Raw genomic sequence first — 23,043 nt, 5'->3', positions numbered from 1 at the left:
ATGTGAATTTATTTTGCAGTTGTTGCAGCAGAGGCTGAGCTACTTGTTCTAATGTACTTGTACTAACAAACTTGTGCTCGGACACATAAACTCAGGCTGTGAATACGGAGATAGGAAGTCTTGTATAAAGTTTGGCACCTGTGGCTCCCCGCTGCAGCAATGTTGAGAAGCTGAGCGCGGATTTATTTCTACTTGTGAACCTGCTTGTGCTGCTTGGCTAATTATAACCTACCAGTTCAAAGAGCACGGGGACAGAAAGCAACGTTATAAAACCAAAGAGAAAAAACAACTCGTCCGTGCTGTCCAACCGGTAAGGTATTCGTCGAGAAGGTTTGACTCCATTGTGAATGTGCTGAAATTCTCTGAGATTACCTGGTTTCATCTCTAATTTGAAAGGATTCCAGTGAAACTGCTCGAACAAGTGATAAAAGTGGAGAAGTGAAATATTTCAGCTGATCTAAGTGCTCGTCTGACTTGTACGTGTCGAGATTTACAGCCACACAGGCCACAGCTCGTTCTGGGTGTCTTTAAAACTGCACTAGAGCCAAGTGACATTTGTTTTACGCTTAGTGCAAAAGCTGCTGCATCAGTGTAGAAATGCTGCCCAGAACTTATTTGCCTGCTTGTTTTGCCTGTTTTAGGTCATTATTGTCAGAGTCTACTTGTTACTGAACAGGAAAGCAAAACAGTGGGAAACTGTTTTGACTTTCACAATATTTTTTTTGCAGATGTTCCTTCAGTTTTTAAAACCATGTCCGGTCAGGATGGCGTGCAGTGGTTAGGACTGTTGCTTCACAGACTGTCGTTCTAGGTTTGAATCGAGAGGTTGCTCTGCTTTCTCTGTCTGTACCGATTTCTTGATAGATTCCAGTTACAACTTCCCCTCTGCAGCTCGGGATCGGACAAGAGGTTTAGAAAACATTTAGATTCTCAAGTCGTGCAAAAGGGTAGTAATATGTTTTGTTTGAACACCTCTGACACATCCTGGCAGCAACCAGACTGAGAAGCATGAACTCTCCAAAGGATTCTGTTGTGTGACTTTGGAGTTTTTCACCCTTTTATGCAGACAAATGTACAGAAACATATTTGTGGGTTTGAATGAGTGCGAGATGAACTAAGTAAAAAAATTTAATGGTTTATGGCAACATATGAGCTTCGGTTTTGTTCATTTTTCTTTGTTTACTTGTCTTTAACAATCTGATATACTGTACGTGACCAGTGATGATGGATTGCATGTGGATTAAATGTGGCCTATATTATTCAGTGTTGGGATGATGTCACAGAAAGGTCATATCATGTCATATCATGCTTGACAGAAATGTCAATCATATACATTTGCTTTGTATTTTCTTCTTACAGAGTTAGAAAACCAGCTGAAGTCCCGTTAATATGGTGAGTCAGACTTTTTCTGCTGTTGAATTAAAGATTGAAGCTCATAGAGCTTTAAAGGTGGAGTATGTAAGATTATTGGTTTTAAAGATTATTTAAACCAATGGACAAACCTGCTTCCATCTCATATATACATATGTCTATTCAGATACAGAATAATGTAGATAATTCACTGCTAATGCTATTTTCTGATATCCCACTGTCCTCCACTCATTATTATAATGACTTATGTGTGGTATTAAGGACAGTGTTATTACTATTGTACTATCAAGACTAGACAACCCCATTGCCTAGCTCTAATAGATCTATGTATTATTATGATATTATCATTGTTGTATCTTAAAGATAATGGAAATAATCATGCATGCATGTAACTTGAACTCCCCACCTTTCCAAGCTACCCCCTTTTGAATATAGTAACTATATAGTCTAACTGAGATAACCCCCATCACTCTTTTCATCGTTAAATTCTCTGATCCTCTGAGTTTAATATGATCAACAAACCACTTATACTGTAAGGAGGCTGTCCCCCGACTCCGATCAGGTCTGGGGGTGAACCAGAGCTCTGAAACTGGACTTGTAACAGTTGTAATTCCTGCATTATGCGCACCATAGAAAAGATTTCCACTTACAAACCATCACTCTTGACCTCAGTGACCTTTTGTGCCAGAGCTGTCCTCTGAGTATAGTCTCTGACTGACTGTCTCTGTAGTAGTTTTACAATCATTATTACTGTTATATTCCCTTTTTTCACCCATCCTAAGTGCATTTATTTTGGACTGAAGAGAAATGAGGACCCTCACACTCAACACACACTCTCACATTCACACCACACCTATTCTCTTTACCTGCTCTGTCTTGTCTTGTTGGTTGTCATATATCTTTCTCTAAGTATCCTAATCCATGTGATGTCCTACTCCTTTTGTGGTACTCTTCAAAATAAGGTTCATTGAAAAAAAGATTCAAATATTATTAAATTAACAACAGATTATGAAACAACAGATCATGTGTATTGTGTTGTAGAGATATCCACCAAAGTTTGCATGCTAATAGCACATGCTATCAGTTTGTATCTAAAGACTAAATTGAGAGCTAAAATGAGAGCAAGAAGCAGTGCAAACAGGTTACGCCTATGATGCCAGACTAACATAGAGTTCTGAAGCATCCCTTTATTCCAGGGAATTTCACATATTGCACCTTTAATGAGCCATATTTTCATATATTGTAAACATCTTGTCATCACTGAATCATTCTGGGTTTTTTCCTGATCCAAATCAGAGTCGGCGTTCTCGGGCCTCCAGGATGCAGCAGCACATCCACTGTGATTCCTGCTACAGCCGCCGCTGCAGGGCTCGGGTGGAGGCCTCTGTGTGCTGTGCGGTCACCCCCTGCCGTCTGCACTGTGGCGCCCTCTTCCACCTGTGCAAAGCAGAGGATCACCTGCTGCTCTGCCCTAATGTGAGGGTGCCCTGCATCAATGCTGCGTACGGATGCCCTGTTCAGCTGCCTCGCTCCTCACGGGCATCCCACCTCCAGGTGTGCCCGGCCAGCGTGGTGTGCTGCACCATGGAGTGGCTCCGTTGGCCGACCGATGACACAAACCCACACAGCCACAAAGCCCTGCAGGACAACTTGGTGAAAGAAAGTGAGGGACAGGAGGAGGCTCTGGACCTTGCCATGGCCATAATCGATCAAAAAGACCTTTACAGCCGCCTAAAAATGAAGCCGCTCTATCCGGAGCTGACAGAGGAGGAAGAGGAGGAAATAAATGATGAGATGAAAGAGGAAGCAGCAGCTGGTGGAGTAGTCAATGGTGTCGTAATCGAAGATACCAGTGATGGTGGGTAATAGTGGTGCTTTTCAAAAGATGCTTTCCCTAACAAAATCTGCCTAAGAGTTACTGAAAACCTAAAACCCATGAGAGATTAAAAATAAATTGAATTTTTTGTGAGATTCAAATCATGTTTTAGGTACTCTAAAAATAGATTTGTGATAAATAAATCCTTAACACTTCTATCAGCACAGAATATTTCTGGATTAAACTAAAACATCTTCAACTGTTTTTGAATGTTTTTGAAACTCAGTAAAGTTCAGTTTCTCTCTTTGAAAAGTGTATTTCATTTATTTTTTCTCTCCAGGTCTTCCTAAAAACACCTCCTGTGAGCATAGTGGTGCTGAACAGACTGTACCAAACAGTGCTGTGCAAGGTTCAGGCATCAACAAAGATAAATATGACCTGTTCGAGATGATGTTCAGCATGGACAGAGGCGGCTGTGAGGCCGCTCAGGAAAATCTGAACAACCCCAAACAAAACCCAAACGTTGGTGACAAGGGAAAAACTCAGAGTGGCAGAAATCCAAAAGGGACTGAGAGGCAGGACCAGACAGACGCAGAGAATGACAGCTCTGCTGCCAAAAACTGTCCCCCAGCGGACACCAGTAAGACCGGGATGGCCCCGTGGCAGGAGGGAGTGCTGGACCGTTTGGGGCAGGAACTCACACCACAGGAGTACAACATGTACGTGGTGCATCATGGTCGCATGCTGCTAGCCTTTGGACAAATCGAGGCCTGTACTCCAAGGGAGAAAGACTTTGTGTACGGCAGCTTGGAGCCTATTCCAGTCCAGACACTGCGCTCATTCAAGGTGATGAAACTACATTTATTTTTTTATTGTAAAACAGAAATAGGACAGAACAGGATGTTTAAGTGCCACTGTTGCCTTACTTAAAAAAAAGAAAAGAAATGCTACTACGTCTCTCATTTTTCATTTGAGGATAGATGGATAGACGCCACTAGGACGTCATTTCCATCCGTGTATGACCATTCAGACCAGTTCTAAACAGTCCAAAATCTAAACTGGACTTTAAGAGCTCCTTTTACATCTGATTTTGGGTTTTAACTAAGAGCAGGAAGTGGAAAATGAAAACGTTAAGAGTGAAGCACAAATAACAGCTGCTAAAAGCTCCAACCAAAGACAAATTGCACTCAACAATGTTAAAATCCCAAACAGACTTATTACCAAGTATCCAACACTCAAAGCTGAGGTTTACAGGAAAAAAGAAATATATAGTATTTACTGAGGTTTCTTATTGCTATGGAAGCTTCTTTGTCCCACAAAAAACTGCATTCAAAATTTCTAAAACTTCTAAATTTCAACTTACTCGCTTAAACTTCTGAGAAAAGAGGTCAAAATCAACAAAAGAACTTTAAATTACAGTCTCCATTTCTGATTTGTGTCATACTTTTTAAAGTGAGTAGCTGGACGGTGTTTGAAGACAACTCCATCACTTCAATTCAAACTAATACCATAATAATACATTAGCGACCAAAGGAATTACAAATCTTTGCCAACTGGCTGGTAATTCACCAGTGGTTGCCAGATGGTTGCAGACCAGTCTTCATTTTGACTGGAACAATTGTCACATGTTCAAATATTAATGGTATATAATATATAATATAGTTAGTGGTTACATGTGTCCAAAACCCCACTAACAAAGTGAATCTTTCAAAACTTGGCTAATTGATTTTATATAATATTTGTGGGTGTGGCTTCAAAGCTAAGCATAGACTGGGGAGATAAATAAAACCCTTCTCTTGGGCTGCAGCAACATAAGTTACTGTTTAACAAACTGATAATTGTTAACTGAGTCCAGAGTCTGTTTGATTTGAGACTCACTATTAATTGATCGATAAGTAGCTGTAGCTAAAAGGTCCCATGAAACTACTGTTAAAATCAACAGTGTGTTCACACCAAACGCAATAGACGCGAGCGAAAACGCCCCAAACGCCTCTAATTTGACTCGTGCACATTCGCACCTCAACACGTGTCCAAGAAAAATCCATCGCGCCTCAAAATTGCATATTTTGACGCGCGTGAACCGGAAATGTGGGAGGAAGTTGTGCCAGACGGTATCTTTGCAAGATGGCAGCTGTCGAGCTAGAGCTTGAAGAGAGAGTCTCCCTTCTCTATGTACTGTGGAGAGCAGTGCAACGGCGTAAAAGACGTCCTCGCCGTACCTGGGTCCATCAGGTCCTCCAGAGGCGTGAGCAGTTTGGGGAGTTTCACCATTTGCTCCAGGAGCTGCGCCTGGATGACGGCCGATTCCAGCGATACCACGTCTTTCACTCGCCAGTTTGAGGACCTGCTGTCCCGCGTCGGTCCCAGAATCTCCGCCTAGACACCAACTACAGGCGCTCAATCCTACCTGCAGAGCGCCTGTCCATCTGCTTGAGGTTAGTAAAATTGTTTAATACTTAGTCCTTTATTGATACCTGTGCTAATATATGCTAAACCATCCGTTTATACACTGCTAACATGGATGTGCTATGCTAACAGTGAATGCATCGGTGTTTACTGAAAGCAAACTGTGGTACAGAGACGACTGTGTATAATATTTCTAGTGATACTCGAAAGGTCTCATCAAGTCCCGATTTAATTCGATTTATGCTGTTATCAGTGTTTACAATGATAGCACGGCTGTGGTGTCATATCAATATATGCTCTCGGTGTTTGCTGATAGCAAACTGGTATGAGGACCACTGTGAGTTAACCTTTGTAGTGATACTCACTCCTTTTTTTTATTTAGACCAGGTTTAATTCTGGGATAGTTGAATATTTCTATATAATCCCCGCAGACTGTTTTAGATTATATCTAATATACATTATGTAATTATCATTAAAATTACAAAATGTTTTATGTAAGATTTATGTTTTGTAATTTAAATCTGACATCACAAAAGTGTTTTGGAATTTCAATAATGTATTTGTAACTGCAGTACACATAACACTAATTTTAAACAATTTTGTCCAGGTTCCTTGCCACCGGGGACTCCTTCAGGACCATCGCGTTCAGTTTTCGAGTTGGTGTCTCCACGGTGAGCCAGATCATCCCCCAGGTAGCGACGGCCATCTGGGACTGTCTAGTGGATGATTTCATGGCTGTGCCTTCACCTGGAGACTGGCGGTCCACAGCAGAGAGGGATCCCAGCAGCGCTGGAACTTCCCTCTCTGCTGTGGAGCTCCGGATGGTTCTCCTTGCTGTTGTGGATGCAAGGTATCGCTTCCGCGTTATTGATGTTGGGGGGTACGGGAGGACCCGGTGGTATTCTGGCCAACTCCACCTTTGGTCAGGCTCTTCGGGCTGGGACTCTGCCTCCTGACCAGCCTCTACCTGGTGGAGAACACCGTGGAGCCCAGCCCCATGTCTTTGTGGCTGATGAAGCGTTCCCGCTGTGGCGTGAGCTCATGAGGCCTTTCCCTGGACGCCTCCTCCCTCTAGAGAAGAACCTCCACTCCAGGGCCAGGATGAGAGTGGAGGGTGCCTTCAGTGTCCTCTCCTCACAGTAGAGGTTGTATCGGCGCTCAATGGAGCTCCGTCCTGAAATTGCGGAGAAGTGTGTGAAAGCAACGTGTGTTCTCCACAATTTTCTGCACTGTTTGGACGAGAGTGGGGCACCTGCTGTGAGGGGTGTGGCACCTGCTGTGGTGGAGCCGTTGCAAGGCCTGGGTCGTGTAGCAGCAAACAACTCCTCCAGAGGCTGTCCTGGTGAGGGAGAAATTCATGGCCCACTTCTCGGCGTAGGGAGCTGTGTCTTGGCAACCAAAGGAGTAGCCTGTTTGAAGTCCGAGTGACTTCCCCACAACGGCTCTTTTAAGAGCCACCCACAAACCTCTAAAGAGTGTTCCTGTCTTTTTCAATTTTTCTTAATAAATGGAGCTCTACTCCAAAACAAACTAGCCTCTTTTTACTCTCTTAAGTAACTTGTCTTCACTGTGTTCCTATAACCAGTGTGATGCAAAAGTTTGGGCAACCTTGTTAATAGTCATTATTTTCTTGTATGAATCACTGTTACAATGAAAAATGTCACTTGCATATATCATATAGGAGACACACACACATTGATATACACTAAATATTTATTTCATTTCTCTTTTTTTGTGTTGCCAATTTATGCACCTGCTTGATTTAGTTTAAACAGTTATTGCACACTTTCTGTAAACCCAGTGAACTTCATTTCACTTCTCAAATATCACTGTGTGTGTCTCCTATATGATATATTTAACTAACAATTTTTATTGTGACAACCAACAATTTGTACAGGAAAATAATTACTTTTAACAAGGTTGCCCAAACTTTTGCATCACACTGTATTGGTATATTTTGTCATTAGTATAATATGAAATAAATTCTACTTGTGTCAAGTCGTGTGTCAACATTTGCTGTGTAGTAGAACTGAGACATTAGTCATTACAAATGTTTATTGGAAAAAATATATAAATTCACTAACAAAAACATTGAACATAAATATAAAATTTAACTATTTACAGAGACAGGAATAAAAAGGACCCAGCTTGGAGTGGAAGAGCCTCAGGGAGAAGGAGGAGAAAAATAACATTGTTTCTGCCCTGGAGAGCTGCTGCCTCATCAGAAAACTACTGATCATTAGGGTCCAATGTTTCCAAATTTAACACAGCTGTGCTGTTTTCAAAAACTAATTTATGTATTTGAAATTTCACGAATTCTCGTGTCTGAGGCGGCATGCTCTCCAGAGCAGGAACAAGGCTGAGGAGAAAATGTTCTGTTGGAGACGGGCGTGGCCTCTTTAGGGACTCCAGGATGGCCAGCTCCACCGCCGATGGACCGTCCTGGGACCTGTCCCTCAACCGCCTTCGAGCTGTCCTCCTCTGTGGGCCTGTAAAACACAGCACAAAAAGACAAAGTAATGAGAAGGCTGCTACTAGATTTTCATTTTCAAAATTGAAGAAAAAAAAAACAAACAAACAAAAAAAAAAAAAACAGGATATAAACAGATTGGTTATAGATATTTAGTACATGCCTGTGGGTGCAGCAGCAGGAGTGGAGGGACCAGGGACTGGGGAGCCAGGAGAAGCAACAGGGGATGACTCTGCTGTAGAATCAGTTGACTCTATCAAGACAATATTAAATGTTAACAGGTTGAAGACAATAGTCAGAGAAATTATATAGAGTGGTCTCTCATTTATTGCAGCACATGAACAGTAGTCGCAGTTCTCACAAGTTGATTCTCAAAGTGCAAACCTTTGTCGATTTTAAAACGTAAAAGTATTATGCCGCGCTTTTTCCAAGGCGCCACTTTTGTGCGCCTTTTTCCCTCGCGGTGCAGGTGTGTATTTCCGAATGAGGGTCATAGTTATGAGTGTTTTTGTGCTGTTTTTTCTATTGGACGTGATGGTTATAGAAACCAAACATGATACGTTTGGCAAGCGCAGGAGACACGACACGGAGGAGATTTGTCAATCAGGCTGCAGAATGCAATGCTGTACGATGCAATAAAAAAAAAATCAGCGAAAAGGCGAGGCAGTGACGGATGAACAGCGGGACCACTGTATACTGTTTATTAATAAACAAAATATATTCCTATATGACAACACGCATAAATTAACTGCCTACATTAACTCATTGTAAACATACCTTCTGACTGACACTCCCCTGCTGCCTCTCCGGGCTGTCCCTGGTCCTCGGGGGGGAAGTTCTCCACGGTCCGCACCAAATTCCCACTTGTCTCCCGCGGGGTGAGGAAGGGGTCCAGAAACCCCATGACCGCGAAGAACTTCCATCTCCTCCCCGATCCTGCTGCAGACCCACTCCTCTTCTCCTTATTATACGTGTCCCTGAGGCTATTCCACTTTCTCCTGCAGATGTCCTCTGAATAAACACATTATCTTGTTAGCGGAAAGGTATTTGTATATCAGTGGGAAAATAGCGGGACAGTAGGCGGGCTTGCTAGCTTTTGCGCGGCTTCATCGGGTCAGTCTGAAAATTAAAAAGAAGAATGAATGAACTTACCAGGTTGCCCGATCTCCTCACTTATGTGCCTCCAAGCTAGGTCCTTTTTATTCCTGTCTCGGTAGAAGTAGTAGCTAGCATCATATAGCTCTGGATAATTAGCCACGGCTCTGATGAGCTTTTCCTCCATACTGAATGAAGAATGAAGGGCTTTGGCTGGATCTGCCCCTTTGACCCAGGTCAGAGCCACGTCACCAGGCTCCTGATTGGTTGTCGCGGCACGATTTGACGCTGGAGTTCAGATTTTTCCATCTCGAGCGGTTGACGCGATATGCGCGTATGCACAAAATGCAACACAAAAACTGACACGCTTGGTGTGTTTTTTTCGCGAGTCAAACGCGCCAGACGCGGTACGCTGTCATCGCGCTTTTCCATTGACTTTACATGTAAACCTGACGCTCTGGCCGCCTCTATCGCGTTCGGTGTGAAGACAAACTGCTTTATAAATACATGTAGACCAGTGATATGACTTAATTTGCTTAAAAAAAAAGTTTCGATCTCCTGGTTTATTATACTTACAATAATCATATTTATGCTAGTATTAACTTCGATAATCGTTTTTTGCTTTAAATTACTTTTATGGACAAAATCACATTATCCCCACTACTGCTGGGGTGGAAGCTAATGGGACAACACATAAGTAAGAAAAAAAATATCATGTCAGTGTCCTGTAAAATGACTTAATAGCATTACCTGCCCTCTGTGATGTATTGTATCCTGTGCCAGCCCTCCAGGGTTGAGCAGCATGACAGGGTTTTCTCTGTACAGCAGTGAAAGATCCTGGTGTACAGAAGAAACAGATGTTACAGATGTTGTTCAGTTATAGCACAAACTTCATACTTCTAAAGTGCTTTATTTTAACTTACAGAAGCACAAAATGAATATTGGATATTTGACATGTCTCTGTGTGTTCCATCTTTTAGTTTCCCAAAGTTTCCCTCTTCTTCGTACTGAGGCGTCACACGTTTTGTCTCACTGTATATACGCTGAGCAGCTTATAAATGCACCATTATGGTCCTTTAACCTGCTGGAAGCTTTAACTTTTAGATAAAACGGACTGTAGAGGCATTGTCACATAATATATAGTAAGCAGAGATACAGCCATGAGTTGTAGTGTGAGTAAAATAACTGAACTTTTCATCACCAAACTAAAGTGGCTTACTGCATTTGATTCAAGTGCTCATAATTGGTGTTCAGTAGAAATGAGTTCCACCCACTTCAAACTAGTGAGACTCTCACAGCTGAAGCAGTGATCTGTGTCTATATGTGCAATCCTACCAATGAGATTAAAGCTGACATTTGAACTTTTAGTAGCCTTTTAAACAGAAAGAAAACAGTTATTCAGCCTCTGCTGTTGACCATTCTGGCTTTAAAATATCCACCAGGATCAGAAAGCACAAAAGGTTCTCTGTTCACTGTACTCGCTTGATGTTTGTCTTCCTCACAGGTACCTGACAGCTATCACTACAGGCGACGTGTTCATCTATACGACACGGCCGCACGGGTTCAAAGTGAACCTCGCGGTGTGGACACATCGGACCTCGGAGTCAAAGAAGATGAGTGGCTCACTGATGAAGCAGCAGCCACGCTGCTGGGCTATGCAGAGGAAGAGGTCATGGGTCACAAGGTATAACATGCTCAAGCACACAAGCAGTTCAGGAAAAAAAGTGGAAAGTCTGAAAACCTTTATATGGTTTATAGTTGATCGGGTATTGCAACTGACTGGTTTCCCTCCCTGCAGATCAGCGAGTCGAAAGCATACGACGGGCTCTACATTGACGTGGGAACGCAGACATATTCGTTTCGCTCAGCTCCTTTCAAAGGGAAGACCACCCTGGCTGAGGTGATGGTGGACAGACCGCTGAAGCTTCACCTGCAGCTGCAAGCGGAGAGTGTGAACAGCAGACACAACAGAGCCAGCTGTGTCTTCACCTTCCTCTGCGGTCACACCTTCCACCGACGAGAGTTCGCCACACATGTCAGGTGTCTGTGCAAAATCTGCCCTCAGCATTAAAGTAATAAGTGTTAAGCTCTCACTGGAAGCAACTGTGGATGAGCGCATTTTTGTCTTTTTATTTTTAGACACAACCTGCAAAAAACAAAAAAAATGTGTATGAATGGCCCTGGTTGTGTGCTATGAATGTATAAACTGCCATGTTCTTTTTCCAGGAATGTGCACTGTGACATCCACACATGTCTGAGCGGTTGGTTCGAGCAGCGGTGTCCACTCGCGTATCTGGGGTGCACCTATAGTCAGAGGAGGTTTCATCCTTCCACACATAAAGCTACCGTCACATACAAGTGAGCACAACTCATATGAATCCACAAGGATTCATTTGTTAATGAAAATAGTCTCTTAATGTCTTAAACATTGAGTACAGTGAGTGCACCAAAGGGAAGATTTTATTGCATATGCTCCTCCTTTATTTTAGTTTTAACTCCACCCACTCTCCTTTTTCCCTCCCGTACAGTAAGGAGCTGAGGAGTTTTAACTTGCGTCCAACATTCGAAGGATTAGTAGGTGACAATTCACCCACGAGCTCAGAAGGAAGAGGGGGCTCTTTGGGCTCTCTTCCCTACGAGGTGCTGTGCCACATGGCCAGTTTCCTGGACAGCCTGTCCCTCTTCCAGCTGGCTCTGGTGTCCCGCCTCATGAGGCAGGTGTGCTCCACTCTGCTGAAGGAGAGAGGGATGGTCACCTTCCGCTGGGAGAAGAAAACCTACTCACACGGGAGAACCAAGTGGAGAGCCAAGCTTGTGAGATATAGAAACAAAGCCAGCTAGTTCATCACATACTATGGCAATTATTCCTCCTTTGGTCTTCTCCTGACTCTGTTTTGGTTTCTCTTCAGGTGTGGGAGTTCAGTCATCTCTTCTCCTCAGTGGATTCGTGGCATATGGTTGACATCCCTCCTATATCTGCTCACCTGAAAGTCTGTCCCTACTACGAGGTCTCCCTGCACAGTAAGCCGGTTTCCCTCCCCAGCATGGACGAGAAATGCAGCCAGAAGAGTTCGAGCCTTGTCAACCATTTCACAGGAAACAGATGACAACAATTCCCCTGCTGCACCTGCCCCAAAAAATGTATTTATGGCCAGGTTATTCTGCACAGATATCAAGAGTGTCTTCTATAACCATTATGTTGCAAAACTCTACAGAAAAAAAGTTACCTAAACTTAACAGAGGCTTTTGGCTTACTGGAAAATAACGTGTTCTAAGTATTATCATTAATCAGACTTTTAGCTGATGATATTTGTATTGTGTGGGATTAAGATGATTATAACAGAATAAAAACTGTTAATGTTAAATAGAAAATAAGTTCATACTTTCATTTATAAATATACTATATGTTTATTAGAAGTGTTGATCAATCATATTTTAGTCATTTTAAACAAAACAGCTGAACTGGTTCAAGGCTTTTTTGTTTTTATTTGTCAGAAAAGATATTAAAATTAACACCTTTGTGGTTTTTACAAAGATTATATGCAGAACCGTAGGACCTAAAGCTGGATAAACATGATGAGGTATACCATTGAGATATAAGAAAGAGTTGTTGAAGCTTGGTTAAGAGGAGAGACTGAGCAGCCAAAAGAAGAAGATCATTGTGGTTCATCTTGGTCTGTGAAAATGACAACGCACATAATAAATGCTTTCTTTGGACAACTTCTTTAAATGTGTGACTGATTGTGGACTTAAATTTTATTTCAGTTTTTGTATATGTAATATTCATATAACTGCTACCTCCTTTTAATTTCAGAGGCAAACATTGACTTAGCTAAAGCAACAATTACTGGTTACTTCTCTTTGTCAGACAAAACATCACCTGCCAAAGCAAATGCTGTTTTTTGTTTTGTATTTTAGATCATTTTTGAAAGATTCAGAGTTACACAAAAGGAAAGTATTCTGAATCTGCACGAATGAGAAACTTTACAGTAATTTTAAACAGAATATATATTTTCCATCTTTTTTTGGTCCAAGCTTTTAAAAGAGATATAATTATTTTCATTCTGTTCGGGATGTTGTCCACATCAAAGGAACAGATCAGAAAATAGGGACTTTTTAGGTTCTTTAGTTTCTTTCTTTACCAACACTTCACAAAACATATTACAAATTTTAATTTTAATTTCCTTGTCATTGAAAATAAGGTCTTACAAAAAACAAAAGTACACCAGCCCATTCAGTCTCTTGTAGAAGCTCCATACCAGCAATAACTTGAAGTAATCTTTTCCTGTATGACTTCATCCGTCTCTCACATCATTTTTGGAGGAATGTTGACATCTGCTTTTACAGACGTCCTCCCACCTGCCGATGATCAGTTAATCAGCACCTTTTTTGCTGTTCATATGATGGTGTATTTACCTAATGTATCTAATTTTAAGGTAAATACTAAGAACCATATTTATTTCTAACAAAGAATAAAAAGGGCATACTTTCTTTTTACCATAACTGTAAATTAAATAAGGTAAATTGATTAAATGAGTAAAATAAATAAATTTTACTGGATATGTAAGACAATAAAAACAGAACATAGAAGAAATAATCTAATACAGAAAATGCTGCTGATTGGAATTTTTTGTGAAACAGTTTTTTCTATCCTTGTATGAAGCACGGGTTGCTGTCATATAAGCAAAATACACTTCTGACTCTGTTCACGTTGGAGTAAAGATGAACTGTTGTGGGCTTATTGGTGAATTTTGAGGCATTTAGAGCGGGTTACATTTCAGGAAGCTCCTCCTCCTCCTGGTGCTGCTCCGTGGCACCGACAACCTCACACTCCGTGGTGCTTTTGTTGTGAATACATCACCGCGCTGCACATAGCCAATAACCAGAAGGTTACGAGGAGGTTGTTTCGACTCAGCCTGCAGTAGGATTCATTCATTCGTGTCGTCCCGGAGAAGAAAACAAGCGAGCGCTTTTGCAGACTGATCGCTTTGCACGGGCCTTTTGTTTTCTGCGTTTCTGCTCCATCAAGGACGGGAAATAAAGAGCCAAATCTATACGGAGATCCATGACAGACGCTTTGGAGAGGATATCGCTTCAGTATCACGGTAGGCCACAGCCAGTGATGGAGATAAATGAGAGACTGAGTAAACGTGCAGAAATGAGAAAGCTCATAAAACTGATAATATTAAATAAGAGCAGGCTACTGTCAAATCACCCAAGAAGCAGATGCATAGAAATGCATTAAAAACCCTTAAATGATGTAGAAAAGCATTGTAATATAACACCAGTTATGCTATATTGCATGAAGAAAAATGCATAATTACTAATGGATATCATTGAGTGATATAATCTTATTTTAAGTGTTCGCTTGCAAGTATTACTCAATGCCAGCATTGAAACTGCGACACTAATATAAACAGCTGTGGTAATAAATCTTGCAGCCAATCCAAAGACAAACCAGCCATCAACATCTGTGCACAGGTTCTGCAGGGGTTCGGCCATGGATGCCGGGAGGCTCGAGCAGCAGGTGGCCAGTGTGGAGAGAGGCATCACCTTCCTGAAGCAGGAGCACCTGGCCATGCTGACTGGCCTGCAGCTGGAGATCACACACCTGAAGAGGCGCTGTCACGGTCAGTGTACAGGTGAACTGCTCTTGCCATCTCATTATGTACTTACTTGTCTTATATTTGTCTGTCTGCCAGCCTGTTGTACTACTTCCTTTCTTGCCTGCAGAGCTGAGCTGTGAGCTGGACTCCAGGTTTCCCGACAGAAACACAGCAGGTGAGAAATTACAAACCCTTGCTGAGCAAGGGAAAAATGATATATGAGAGACGCTGAAACTTTATATCATAGCTGTAGAGATCTAAAAAAGAAAAGATGGGCAGAGGACAACTGAGAATTAACAGGGTTACACTGACAGGGCAAGCTTGCTAATATTTATAAAATCTATATTTATTGTAAATTGTCACAAAGCAGAGCTACAAGTCGATAATAGATTTTAAATACCGTGATTTAAAATCTTGTTTTTCAGTTATCAGCTGGATTAGCTGCTGTCATAGTTAAAAATGAGCCTAGGGAAATAAAAAGTTATGTCTGTAGATCCCAGTGTTGACTTATTTGTAGCAGTACATGATGATATTGGTTTGTTGTTAGCATTTTGAGTTGCATATTTAAAATATATCAAATAAAGTTATCAAAATGACGTGAGATTATAAAGTTTTGCGACTCTTCTAAAAAATAATTAAAGATCCTAGCTCACTGAAATTTAGCCCTTACTTTGTAGATATACCTCTTAGGTAGCACTCTGCTTCCAGTGTGTCTGCCACTATATAGTACTGTAGTATAATACTGACAAATTAGACTCATGTCTCTCTTGATTTGATTCTTGATGTGGTCAAAACAGCTACCCTTAATCTTTAATTTCATTTGGGAGAGGGAGACAAAGTAGAAAGTTTTCAAACTTGGTGAGTGGGGTGGGCGATAAGTGGTAGTTCTGCTGATGTAGCATGTTTTTAATAATGCATGGTGTTCCCCAGTCATGATTCTGACCTGATGTGTCGCCTTTGACAATGTAGACATTCCCACTAACAACCCCAGTTTGGTTTTCAAATCATAGTCAAGACATTCAGCCTCATAATTCTGGCTGCATGTTTGACCACGCTTCTTGGCAGAATTGGTTTCCTGGCACAGACCCACAAATTTTCAATAGTGTTGAGGCTGGGACTTCAGAAGCTTAATGTTAGCTTGCTTTTCCAGATATCCAAATTCAGATTTGATGTGTTTGTAATAGAGATGGCACGATACCACTTTTTTATGTCCGATACCGATACCGATATCATAAATTTGGATATCTGCCGATACCGATATGAATCCGATATAGTGTTTTTTAATAAACAAAACTGTTTTTTAAATATCTTGCTGCATTTTGTATAAGTTCATACTCAAGTTTAAAACAACAACTACACTAAAGCTATTCTGTTATACCTGTATGCAAAAAAAAAATTTCATAGTTCAGCAATACTGATCAATCTAATAAACTTAGACCTACACCATCCTCCCTATTCTGGTATTTTAAAGAGTACTTAGCATAAATATTAAGCAACCTAACTAATAGGGTTCCAACTCCCAGCAACAACAAAAATAAATAAATAAAAAATAGGGAACCACCCCTCACGCTCCACCTCATGATGCTTAATCGACGTAATCAACCTTAATTTGATGCAGTGTGAAAAAAAAGGCACAGAAATCAATTATTTTTCAAGAAATATTAAATAGATTCAACATCTTTCTTCAACAAAATTGCAGACTGCACAGATGGTACCTTCCCAAAGGAAAAAGTACTATAGCTTACTAGGGTATATATATTAGACTTAATAGTTACTATATACAGTAATTGACTTCTATTCATTTTACATCAAATTAAAACTTTGGGTGTCAGATAATTATTTATTAAAAGCTCGACATTTTAAATGAGAATAAGAAAGAAAAGTATGTCTTTGTGCCCCCTTTTCCCTGTTAATGCCCTATCGGCCCCCCTGGCTAAACTTTGCTAGATCCGCCCCTGCACAGTTACCAGCGTCAGCTACGTAGAAAAAGATCCTCGAGTAGAAAGTAATATTAAATAAATTCTAACAACAGCTGATCAAGCTTAAACGTGCTGCTGTTGTTTATCCGCTGGTTTCCTCTTTCTGGTGCAAAGTGGGCCAAAAGCAAACTAGAGACACGGACTCCTGACAGAAAAGCCGATCAGCTGATCGTTAAGCAGTTTCATGATTGAAGTAGCAGCAAGAAGAGGCAGTCGCTCCATATATCGCTTGTTAAGCTTAACGCAGGAATGCTTTACAAACATTCAGAGATGGACTTACACACTTGCTTTACTTCTCTTGGGATAACTTTGTCGGAGATGAAATGCCGGGTTGCTAGCGAAGCTCCAAATGCTATCCAGACCACTGACAGGTCGGCATGCCACAGCCGCTCTATCACGTGATGCATACTGCTCCGACGTGCTAACGTTCTGAGGTGAGTTACGGTGTGTTGCAAGTTTTGTGAGGTGCTTTCGTGATATTTAATGGATCGGATTACATTTTTTATTTTTCTCCGATATCCGATCCAGTAATTTAGGTCAGTATCGGACCGATACCGATACGTAATATCGGATCGGTCCATCTCTAGTTTGTAATCATCATCCTGTGGGAACACTCAATCACTCATTATTCCATTCTAATGTACCGGTATCACAGCAAACAGCCCCAGAGCATGATGCTACCACCACCATGCTTCACATTTGCTACACTGTTCTTAGGTTTGAAAGCCTCACCTTTACTCCTGCGAACACACCTCTATTCATTGTGGCGAAACAGCTCAATCTTTGTCTCATCTGACCATCACATTTTCCCCAGAAGGCGTTTGGCTCGTCTCTGTGGGCCTCGACCTTGAAGGTGTGCTTCTTTCTTGGTTGAAATCCTCCCAGTCCTTGGTGATATAAAACTCACTTCACTGTGGACAGTGATGCTGGTATTCCAGCAGTTTCCAGTTCATGGGAGGCTTGAGCCTTGCTGGTTCCTGATTATTCTTCGGTGGTGGTTCGATCCCAGGCTGCCTCCTGACTGCATGCCAAATATCCTTGGGCAAGATACTAACCCCATGTTTGCCTACTGGTGGTGGTCAGAGGGCCCGGTGGCGCCAGTGTCCGGCAGCCTTGCCTCTGTCAGTGCGCCCCAGGGCAGCTGTGGCTACAATGTAGCTTGCCATCGCCAGTGTGTGAATGTGTGTGAATGGGTGAATGACTGAATGTAGTGGCCTCAGAATCTCATCTCTGATTTTTGCAGATGATGTGGTTCTGTTGGCTTCATCGGGTGAGGGCCTCCAGCTCGCACTGGAGCGGTTCGCAGCCGAGTGTGAAGCAGCGGGAATGAGGATCAGCACCTTCAAATCTGAGGCCATGGTTCTCAGCCGGAAAAGGGTGGAGTGCCCACTCCGGGTCGGGGATGAGTTCCTGCCCCAAGTGGAGGAGTTCAAGTATCTCGGGGTCTTGTTCGCGAGTGATGGGAGAAGGGAGCTGGAGATCGACAGACGGATTGGGGCTGCAGCTGCAGTAATGCGGACGCTGCCGTCGTGGTGAAGAGGGAGCTGAGTGTAAAAGCGAAGCTCTCAATTTACCGGTCGATCTACGTCCCTACCCTCACCTATGGCCACGAGCTGTGGGTAGTGACCGAAAGAACGAGATCGCGGATACAAGCGGCAGAAATGAGCTTCCTCCGAAGGGTGGCTGGCCTCTCCCTTAGAGATAGGGTGAGAAGTTCGGCCATCCGGGAGGGGCTCAGAGTAGAGCAGCTGCTGCTCCACATCGAAAGGAGCCAGCTGAGGTGGTTTGGGCACCTGACAAGGATGCCCCCTGGGCGCCTCCTGGGTGAGGTGTTCCAGGCATGTCCCACCGGGAGGAGGCCCCGGGGCAGACCCAGGACACGCTGGAGAGATTATATCTCTCGGCTGGCCTGGGAACGCCTTGGTATTCCCCCGGATAAGCTGGAGGAGGTGGCTGGGGAGAGGGAGGTCTGGGCCTCTTTGCTTAGGCTGCTGCCCCCGCGACCCGGCCCCGGACAAAGCGGATGAAAATGGATGGATGGATGGATGGATGGATGGATGGACTGAATGTAGTGTGAAGCGCTTTGGGGTCCTTAGGGACTAGAAAAGCGCTATACAAATGCAGGCCATTTACCATTCTTGAACAACCTAACCAGTTTCCACTAATCTGAGGGTGACAGTGTGGGTTCTCTGAAAAAGCTGTACTTACAGTTGGTTGAACTGATGTTGGAATGTGCAGATGTTTAGAACTGGCTCCAAGAGGCATTCCTGACATGTGTAAACCTGTAATTCACCTTCTTAGATCGATCTTAATCGAGTCCTTGGACTCAACTGAGGTGCTGAGTGCTGTCAAACAAATCCTTTTTATGTTGGCAAAGAGAAACTAAGAGTTACAGTTACTACACAGTGCTGGAAATGGTCCCTAATGCACAATAATGCATGCAGGTGGAGATCTGCCAAACTGAAGGTTTTGGAACTTTGTGATTGTACCCTGTACCGTAAGCTCTGATGCAAAATGTGATCTAAATAATAGATTTTTTTTTTTTAATTATTGGGCCAGGTTTCACTGACTGATAAGCAAAAGTAGACAGAAAGCACAGTGAAAAGTGAAATTCATGCAGAATAAGATAAGAATGAATGGTTAAGTAGATGAATCAACAGATATTAAGCACAGAAAAACAGACCAAAGTCTGGCACTAGAAGGTAAACAGTGAACCCCTCATAATTTGTAGTGTATCTCATAGCTTTAGTATCCACTGAACCTGCATTTCTGTGTGTTTGTGTTTTCATATATGCTTCACAGAGGAGGAGGCAGAGCTGGCGGCACGTTGTGATGCTGCAGAGCGACTTCTACAGGACCAGCACTGCATGATGGTCGCTGCACGGGGGAAACTGCGGGCCAGCCGGGCACGGGCATCGGCACTCGGGAGGAGCCTCAGAGAAGAAGAGCGACGTTTCTTAGAGGAGCTGAAACGTCGAAGCCACAAGATCACACTGCTGAGTCGTGAGCTTCAGCGGCAAAATGTCACGACCACGACCCTCTGTCACGAGCTGCACACTGCGCGGTTAAAACTGTTCCAGCAGCAGCAGAGCAGTGGGTCTGCTCCTGAGGGAGAGGAGGAGGCCAGAGGAAAGGAGCAGGAGGAGGAGGAAGAGGAAGAAGAGGAGGATGAAGATGATGAAGATGGTGAAGGGGAGAGCTCAGACTGGCTACTGTCTCCACCTCCTCCTGTCTCTCCCAGCCAATCAGAGGCAAGGCAGAGGATGCGCATCAGCGTAAGAGAGGAGAGGGTCAGGGCTTGCGTCCCACAGGAGAGAGTGACATCACCACAGCAGCCACACCCCATGCCTGACCCCGCCCTCTTCCTGGTGCCACTTAGGTACCGCCTCCTCCGCATGCACCAGCCAGTCAGATCACAGGATGGAGAAGGGCTGGAGGACGAATGGGAGGATATTGATGACAGCAGGGTGCCCAGGAGGGTGGACATGGGAGCAGGGGAGGGAGAAACTGCTCTGTGATGAAGACAGGGAGGTGGCGTTGTCTTCCAACAGGTCTCAGCTAACGTCTGATGCAGTTATACTAGAAAAAGATCCAGATGAGAGCGATGTAACCTTGTGATTGTGTGTAGATTTTGGGAGGTTAGAGTTAAGTTGTGCAGGAGTGCGTGATCCAACCTACACGTAGACGTTATTAGGTGAATTTGTTAAATTGATGGTGCAGCTTATAGTCTGAAAGTGTGAAGAAACAGGGCAAAAAAAGCAAAGAAGATTAATGGCTTCATATGGATGCCTTTTGATTTAAACACTGTTGATCACAGCTTTTTTCCTATAATTAGTAGCCTTGCCTCTGGGTTCATGAACACTGACATCGTGCCGATAAAGTGGCTGTCTGCTTTCTCACTGCACAAGCTGTACTGCAGGTTTGGAGAGTCACTCTGAAAGGCTTAGGGACATTTTGTAATCATTCGCACTTTATTAAATCCATGCAATGTGCCTGTTAATGGCCGAAAATTATGTGGTCATGTTTTTTGTTCTATAGTTGACTTCTTAGGCTGCCTCTAATAACATTAGCGAGTTCTCTGCCCTAGTTAAGTCTCCCACTAAGCTGTAATAATTTATTTTATATTCATTACATGTTTCCTTAGAAGATTCTTTAAGGACACAAAGGTAGGGGGAAAGTGCATCATCCAAATCTTTATTCCAGGCTTAGGTCATACATACAGTGGGGCAAAAAAGTATTTAGTCAGCCACCAATTGTGCAAGTTCCCCCACTTAAAATGATGACAGAGGTCAGTAATTTGCACCAGAGGTACACTTCAACTGTGAGAGACAGAATGTGAAAAAAAAATCCATGAATTCACATGGTAGGATTTGTAAAGAATTTATTCGTAAATTAGGGTGGAAAATAAGTATTTGGTCACCTCAAACAAGGAAAATCTCTGGCTCTCACAGACCTGTAACGTCTTCTGTAAGAAGCTTTTCTGTCCCCCACTCGTTACCTGTATGAATGGCACCTGTTTGAACTCATCATCTGTATAAAAGACACCTGTCCACAGCCGCAAACAGTCAGACTCCAAACTCCGCCATGGCCAAGACCAAAGAGCTTTCGAAGGACACCAGGAAAAGTATTGTAGACCTGCACCAGACTGGGAAGAGTGAATCTACAATAGGCAAGCAGCTTGGTGTGAAAAAATCAACTGTGGGAGCAATCATCAGAAAATGGAAGACATACAAGACCACTGATAATCTCCCTCGATCTGGGGCTCCACGCAAGATCTCATCCCGTGGGGTCAAAATGATCATGAGAACGGTGAGCAAAGATCCCAGAACCACACGGGGGGACCTGGTGAATGACCTGCAGAGAGCTGGGACCAAAGTAACAAAGGTCACCATCAGTAACACACCACAACGGCAGGGAATCAAATCCCGCAGTGCCAGACGTGTTCCGCTGCTGAAGCCAGTGCATGTCCAGGCCCGTCTGAAGTTTGCCAGAGAGCACATTGATGATACAGCAGAGGATTGGGAGAATGTCATGTGGTCAGATGAAACCAAAGTAGAACTTTTTGGTATAAACTCAACTCGTCGTGTTTGGAAGAAGAAGAATACTGAGTTGCATCCCAAGAACACCATACCTACTGTGAAGCATGGGGGTGGAAACATCATGCTATGGGGCTGTTTTTCTGCCAAGGGGACAGGACGACTGATCCGTGTTAAGGACAGAATGAATGGGGCCATGTATCGTGAGATTTTGAGCCAAAACCTCCTTCCATCAGTGAGAACTTTGAAGATGAAAGGTGGCTGGGTCTTCCAACATGACAATGATCCAAAACACACCGCCCGGGCAACAAAGGAGTGGCTCCGTAAGAAGCATTTGAAAGTCCTGGAGTGGCCTAGCCAGTCTCCAGACCTCAACCCCATAGAAAATCTGTGGCGGGAGTTGAAAGTCCGTGTTGCTCGGCGACAGCCCCAAAACATCACTGCTCTCAAGAAGATCTGCATGGAGGAATGGGCCAAAATACCAGCTACTGTGTGTGCAAACCTGGTAAAGACCTATAGTAAACGTTTGACCTCTGTTATTGCCAACAAAGATTATGTTACAAAGTATTGAGTTGTATTTTTGTTATTGACCAAATACTTATTTTCCACCCTGATTTACGAATAAATTCTTTACAAATCCTACCATGTGGATTCATGGATTTTTTTTTCACATTCTGTCTCTCACAGTTGAAGTGTACCTCTGGTGCAAATTACTGACCTCTGTCATCATTTTAAGTGTGGGAACTTGCACAATCAGTGGCTGACTAAATACTTTTTTGCCCCACTGTAAGTAGGCAAAAGAAATGCTGATAAAATAGATAGAAAGGTCAAATGCAAACACAGAAAACACAAGGATCTTAAAATTGAGGTGAATAGCTCAATCTATTCCAATGATGACCTGGCATTAATCACTCTAGTGAAAGTGATTAAGTTATTGGATGTAGAAACAGCAAAAAATTGGCAAATGGGTTGGTGTTCAAATAGCACCCTTCTTCTCAGTTGAACATTCAAAACACTTCCTAGTACTACGTCTCATTCACCCAATCACACACACATTCATACAGTGTATGGTGCATTCATATTATGTATGCATAGGTACTTTGTGACATTCCAGTAGATGCATCAGAAGCAACTTGTAGGTCTAGTATCTTCCCTAAGGATTCTTTGGCATGGAGGAGTCAAGAATCGATCCAACAACCTTTTGAGTAGTAGATGACTCACTCCATATCCTCACAGATGCCCAAAATGGAAGCAAAACTAACCC

The 23,043-nt window shown here is 42.9% G+C and overlaps 3 protein-coding genes across 6 annotated transcripts; 2 read left to right on the top strand and 1 right to left on the bottom strand.

Moving 5' to 3' along the window:
• Positions 1-144: 144 nt before the first annotated feature.
• On the top strand, positions 145-12,875 carry LOC147320827 (F-box only protein 40-like). Its single transcript, XM_086309037.1, has 9 exons — positions 145-310; positions 1,360-1,392; positions 2,668-3,229; positions 3,528-4,033; positions 10,663-10,842; positions 10,957-11,198; positions 11,385-11,516; positions 11,687-11,972; positions 12,068-12,875. The coding sequence occupies exons 2-9, from the start codon at positions 1,390-1,392 to the stop codon at positions 12,263-12,265; spliced, it is 2,109 nt and encodes a 702-aa protein (XP_086165163.1). The 5' UTR covers positions 145-310; positions 1,360-1,389; the 3' UTR covers positions 12,266-12,875.
• LOC147320828 (uncharacterized) lies at positions 7,536-9,505 on the bottom strand. The gene is made up of 4 exons (XM_086309038.1): positions 9,216-9,505; positions 8,841-9,074; positions 8,227-8,316; positions 7,536-8,082 (listed from the first exon to the last, which is right to left on the bottom strand). The coding sequence occupies exons 1-4, from the start codon at positions 9,343-9,345 to the stop codon at positions 7,823-7,825; spliced, it is 714 nt and encodes a 237-aa protein (XP_086165164.1). The 5' UTR covers positions 9,346-9,505; the 3' UTR covers positions 7,536-7,822.
• Positions 12,876-13,868: 993 nt separating the features above from the next.
• On the top strand, positions 13,869-20,753 carry LOC147320826 (uncharacterized). 4 transcript variants are annotated; one of them, XM_086309033.1, is made up of 4 exons: positions 13,870-14,263; positions 14,600-14,800; positions 14,892-14,939; positions 19,546-20,753. In XM_086309033.1, exons 1-4 carry the CDS (start codon positions 14,224-14,226, stop codon positions 20,259-20,261), a joined length of 1,005 nt encoding a protein of 334 aa, XP_086165159.1. In that variant the 5' UTR covers positions 13,870-14,223; the 3' UTR covers positions 20,262-20,753. The 4 variants fall into 4 exon arrangements, with proteins under 4 accessions (XP_086165161.1, XP_086165159.1, XP_086165160.1 ...); XM_086309034.1 differs by having other exon boundaries at positions 13,871-14,263; positions 14,600-14,788; XM_086309036.1 differs by having other exon boundaries at positions 13,875-14,263; positions 14,640-14,800.
• Positions 20,754-23,043: the final 2,290 nt, after the last annotated feature.

Source organism: Aulonocara sp. 'chitande type north' Nkhata Bay, linkage group LG10, assembly GCF_057382095.1.
Source record: "Aulonocara sp. 'chitande type north' Nkhata Bay isolate Kocher_YH1m ecotype deep benthic linkage group LG10, A_spYH_male_GT1.1, whole genome shotgun sequence".
NCBI classification, from domain to species: Eukaryota; Metazoa; Chordata; class Actinopteri; order Cichliformes; family Cichlidae; genus Aulonocara; species Aulonocara sp. 'chitande type north' Nkhata Bay.
The sequence above is the reverse complement of the archived record's forward strand: the minus strand, read 5'-3'. Positions and strand labels throughout refer to the sequence as shown.

Bases quoted from the DNA above. Each gene is read 5' to 3' on its own strand.
- LOC147320828 (XM_086309038.1), bottom strand. From the start codon at position 9,345: ATGGAGGAAAAGCTCATCAGAGCCGTGGCTAATTATCCAGAGCTATAT. The intron at 8,317-8,840 runs GTATGTTTACAA...TTGTCTTGATAG, and splicing joins AGGGGAGTGTCAGTCAGAAG to AGTCAACTGATTCTACAGCA. The intron at 8,083-8,226 runs GCATGTACTAAA...TGTGTTTTACAG, and splicing joins TCCTGCTGCTGCACCCACAG to GCCCACAGAGGAGGACAGCT.
- LOC147320827 (XM_086309037.1), top strand. The intron at 4,034-10,662 runs GTGATGAAACTA...TCTTCCTCACAG, and splicing joins AGACACTGCGCTCATTCAAG to GTACCTGACAGCTATCACTA. The intron at 11,973-12,067 runs GTGAGATATAGA...GTTTCTCTTCAG, and splicing joins CCAAGTGGAGAGCCAAGCTT to GTGTGGGAGTTCAGTCATCT.
- LOC147320826 (XM_086309033.1), top strand. From the start codon at position 14,224: ATGACAGACGCTTTGGAGAGGATATCGCTTCAGTATCACG. The intron at 14,801-14,891 runs GTGAACTGCTCT...TCTTGCCTGCAG, and splicing joins CTGTCACGGTCAGTGTACAG to AGCTGAGCTGTGAGCTGGAC. The intron at 14,940-19,545 runs GTGAGAAATTAC...TATGCTTCACAG, and splicing joins TCCCGACAGAAACACAGCAG to AGGAGGAGGCAGAGCTGGCG.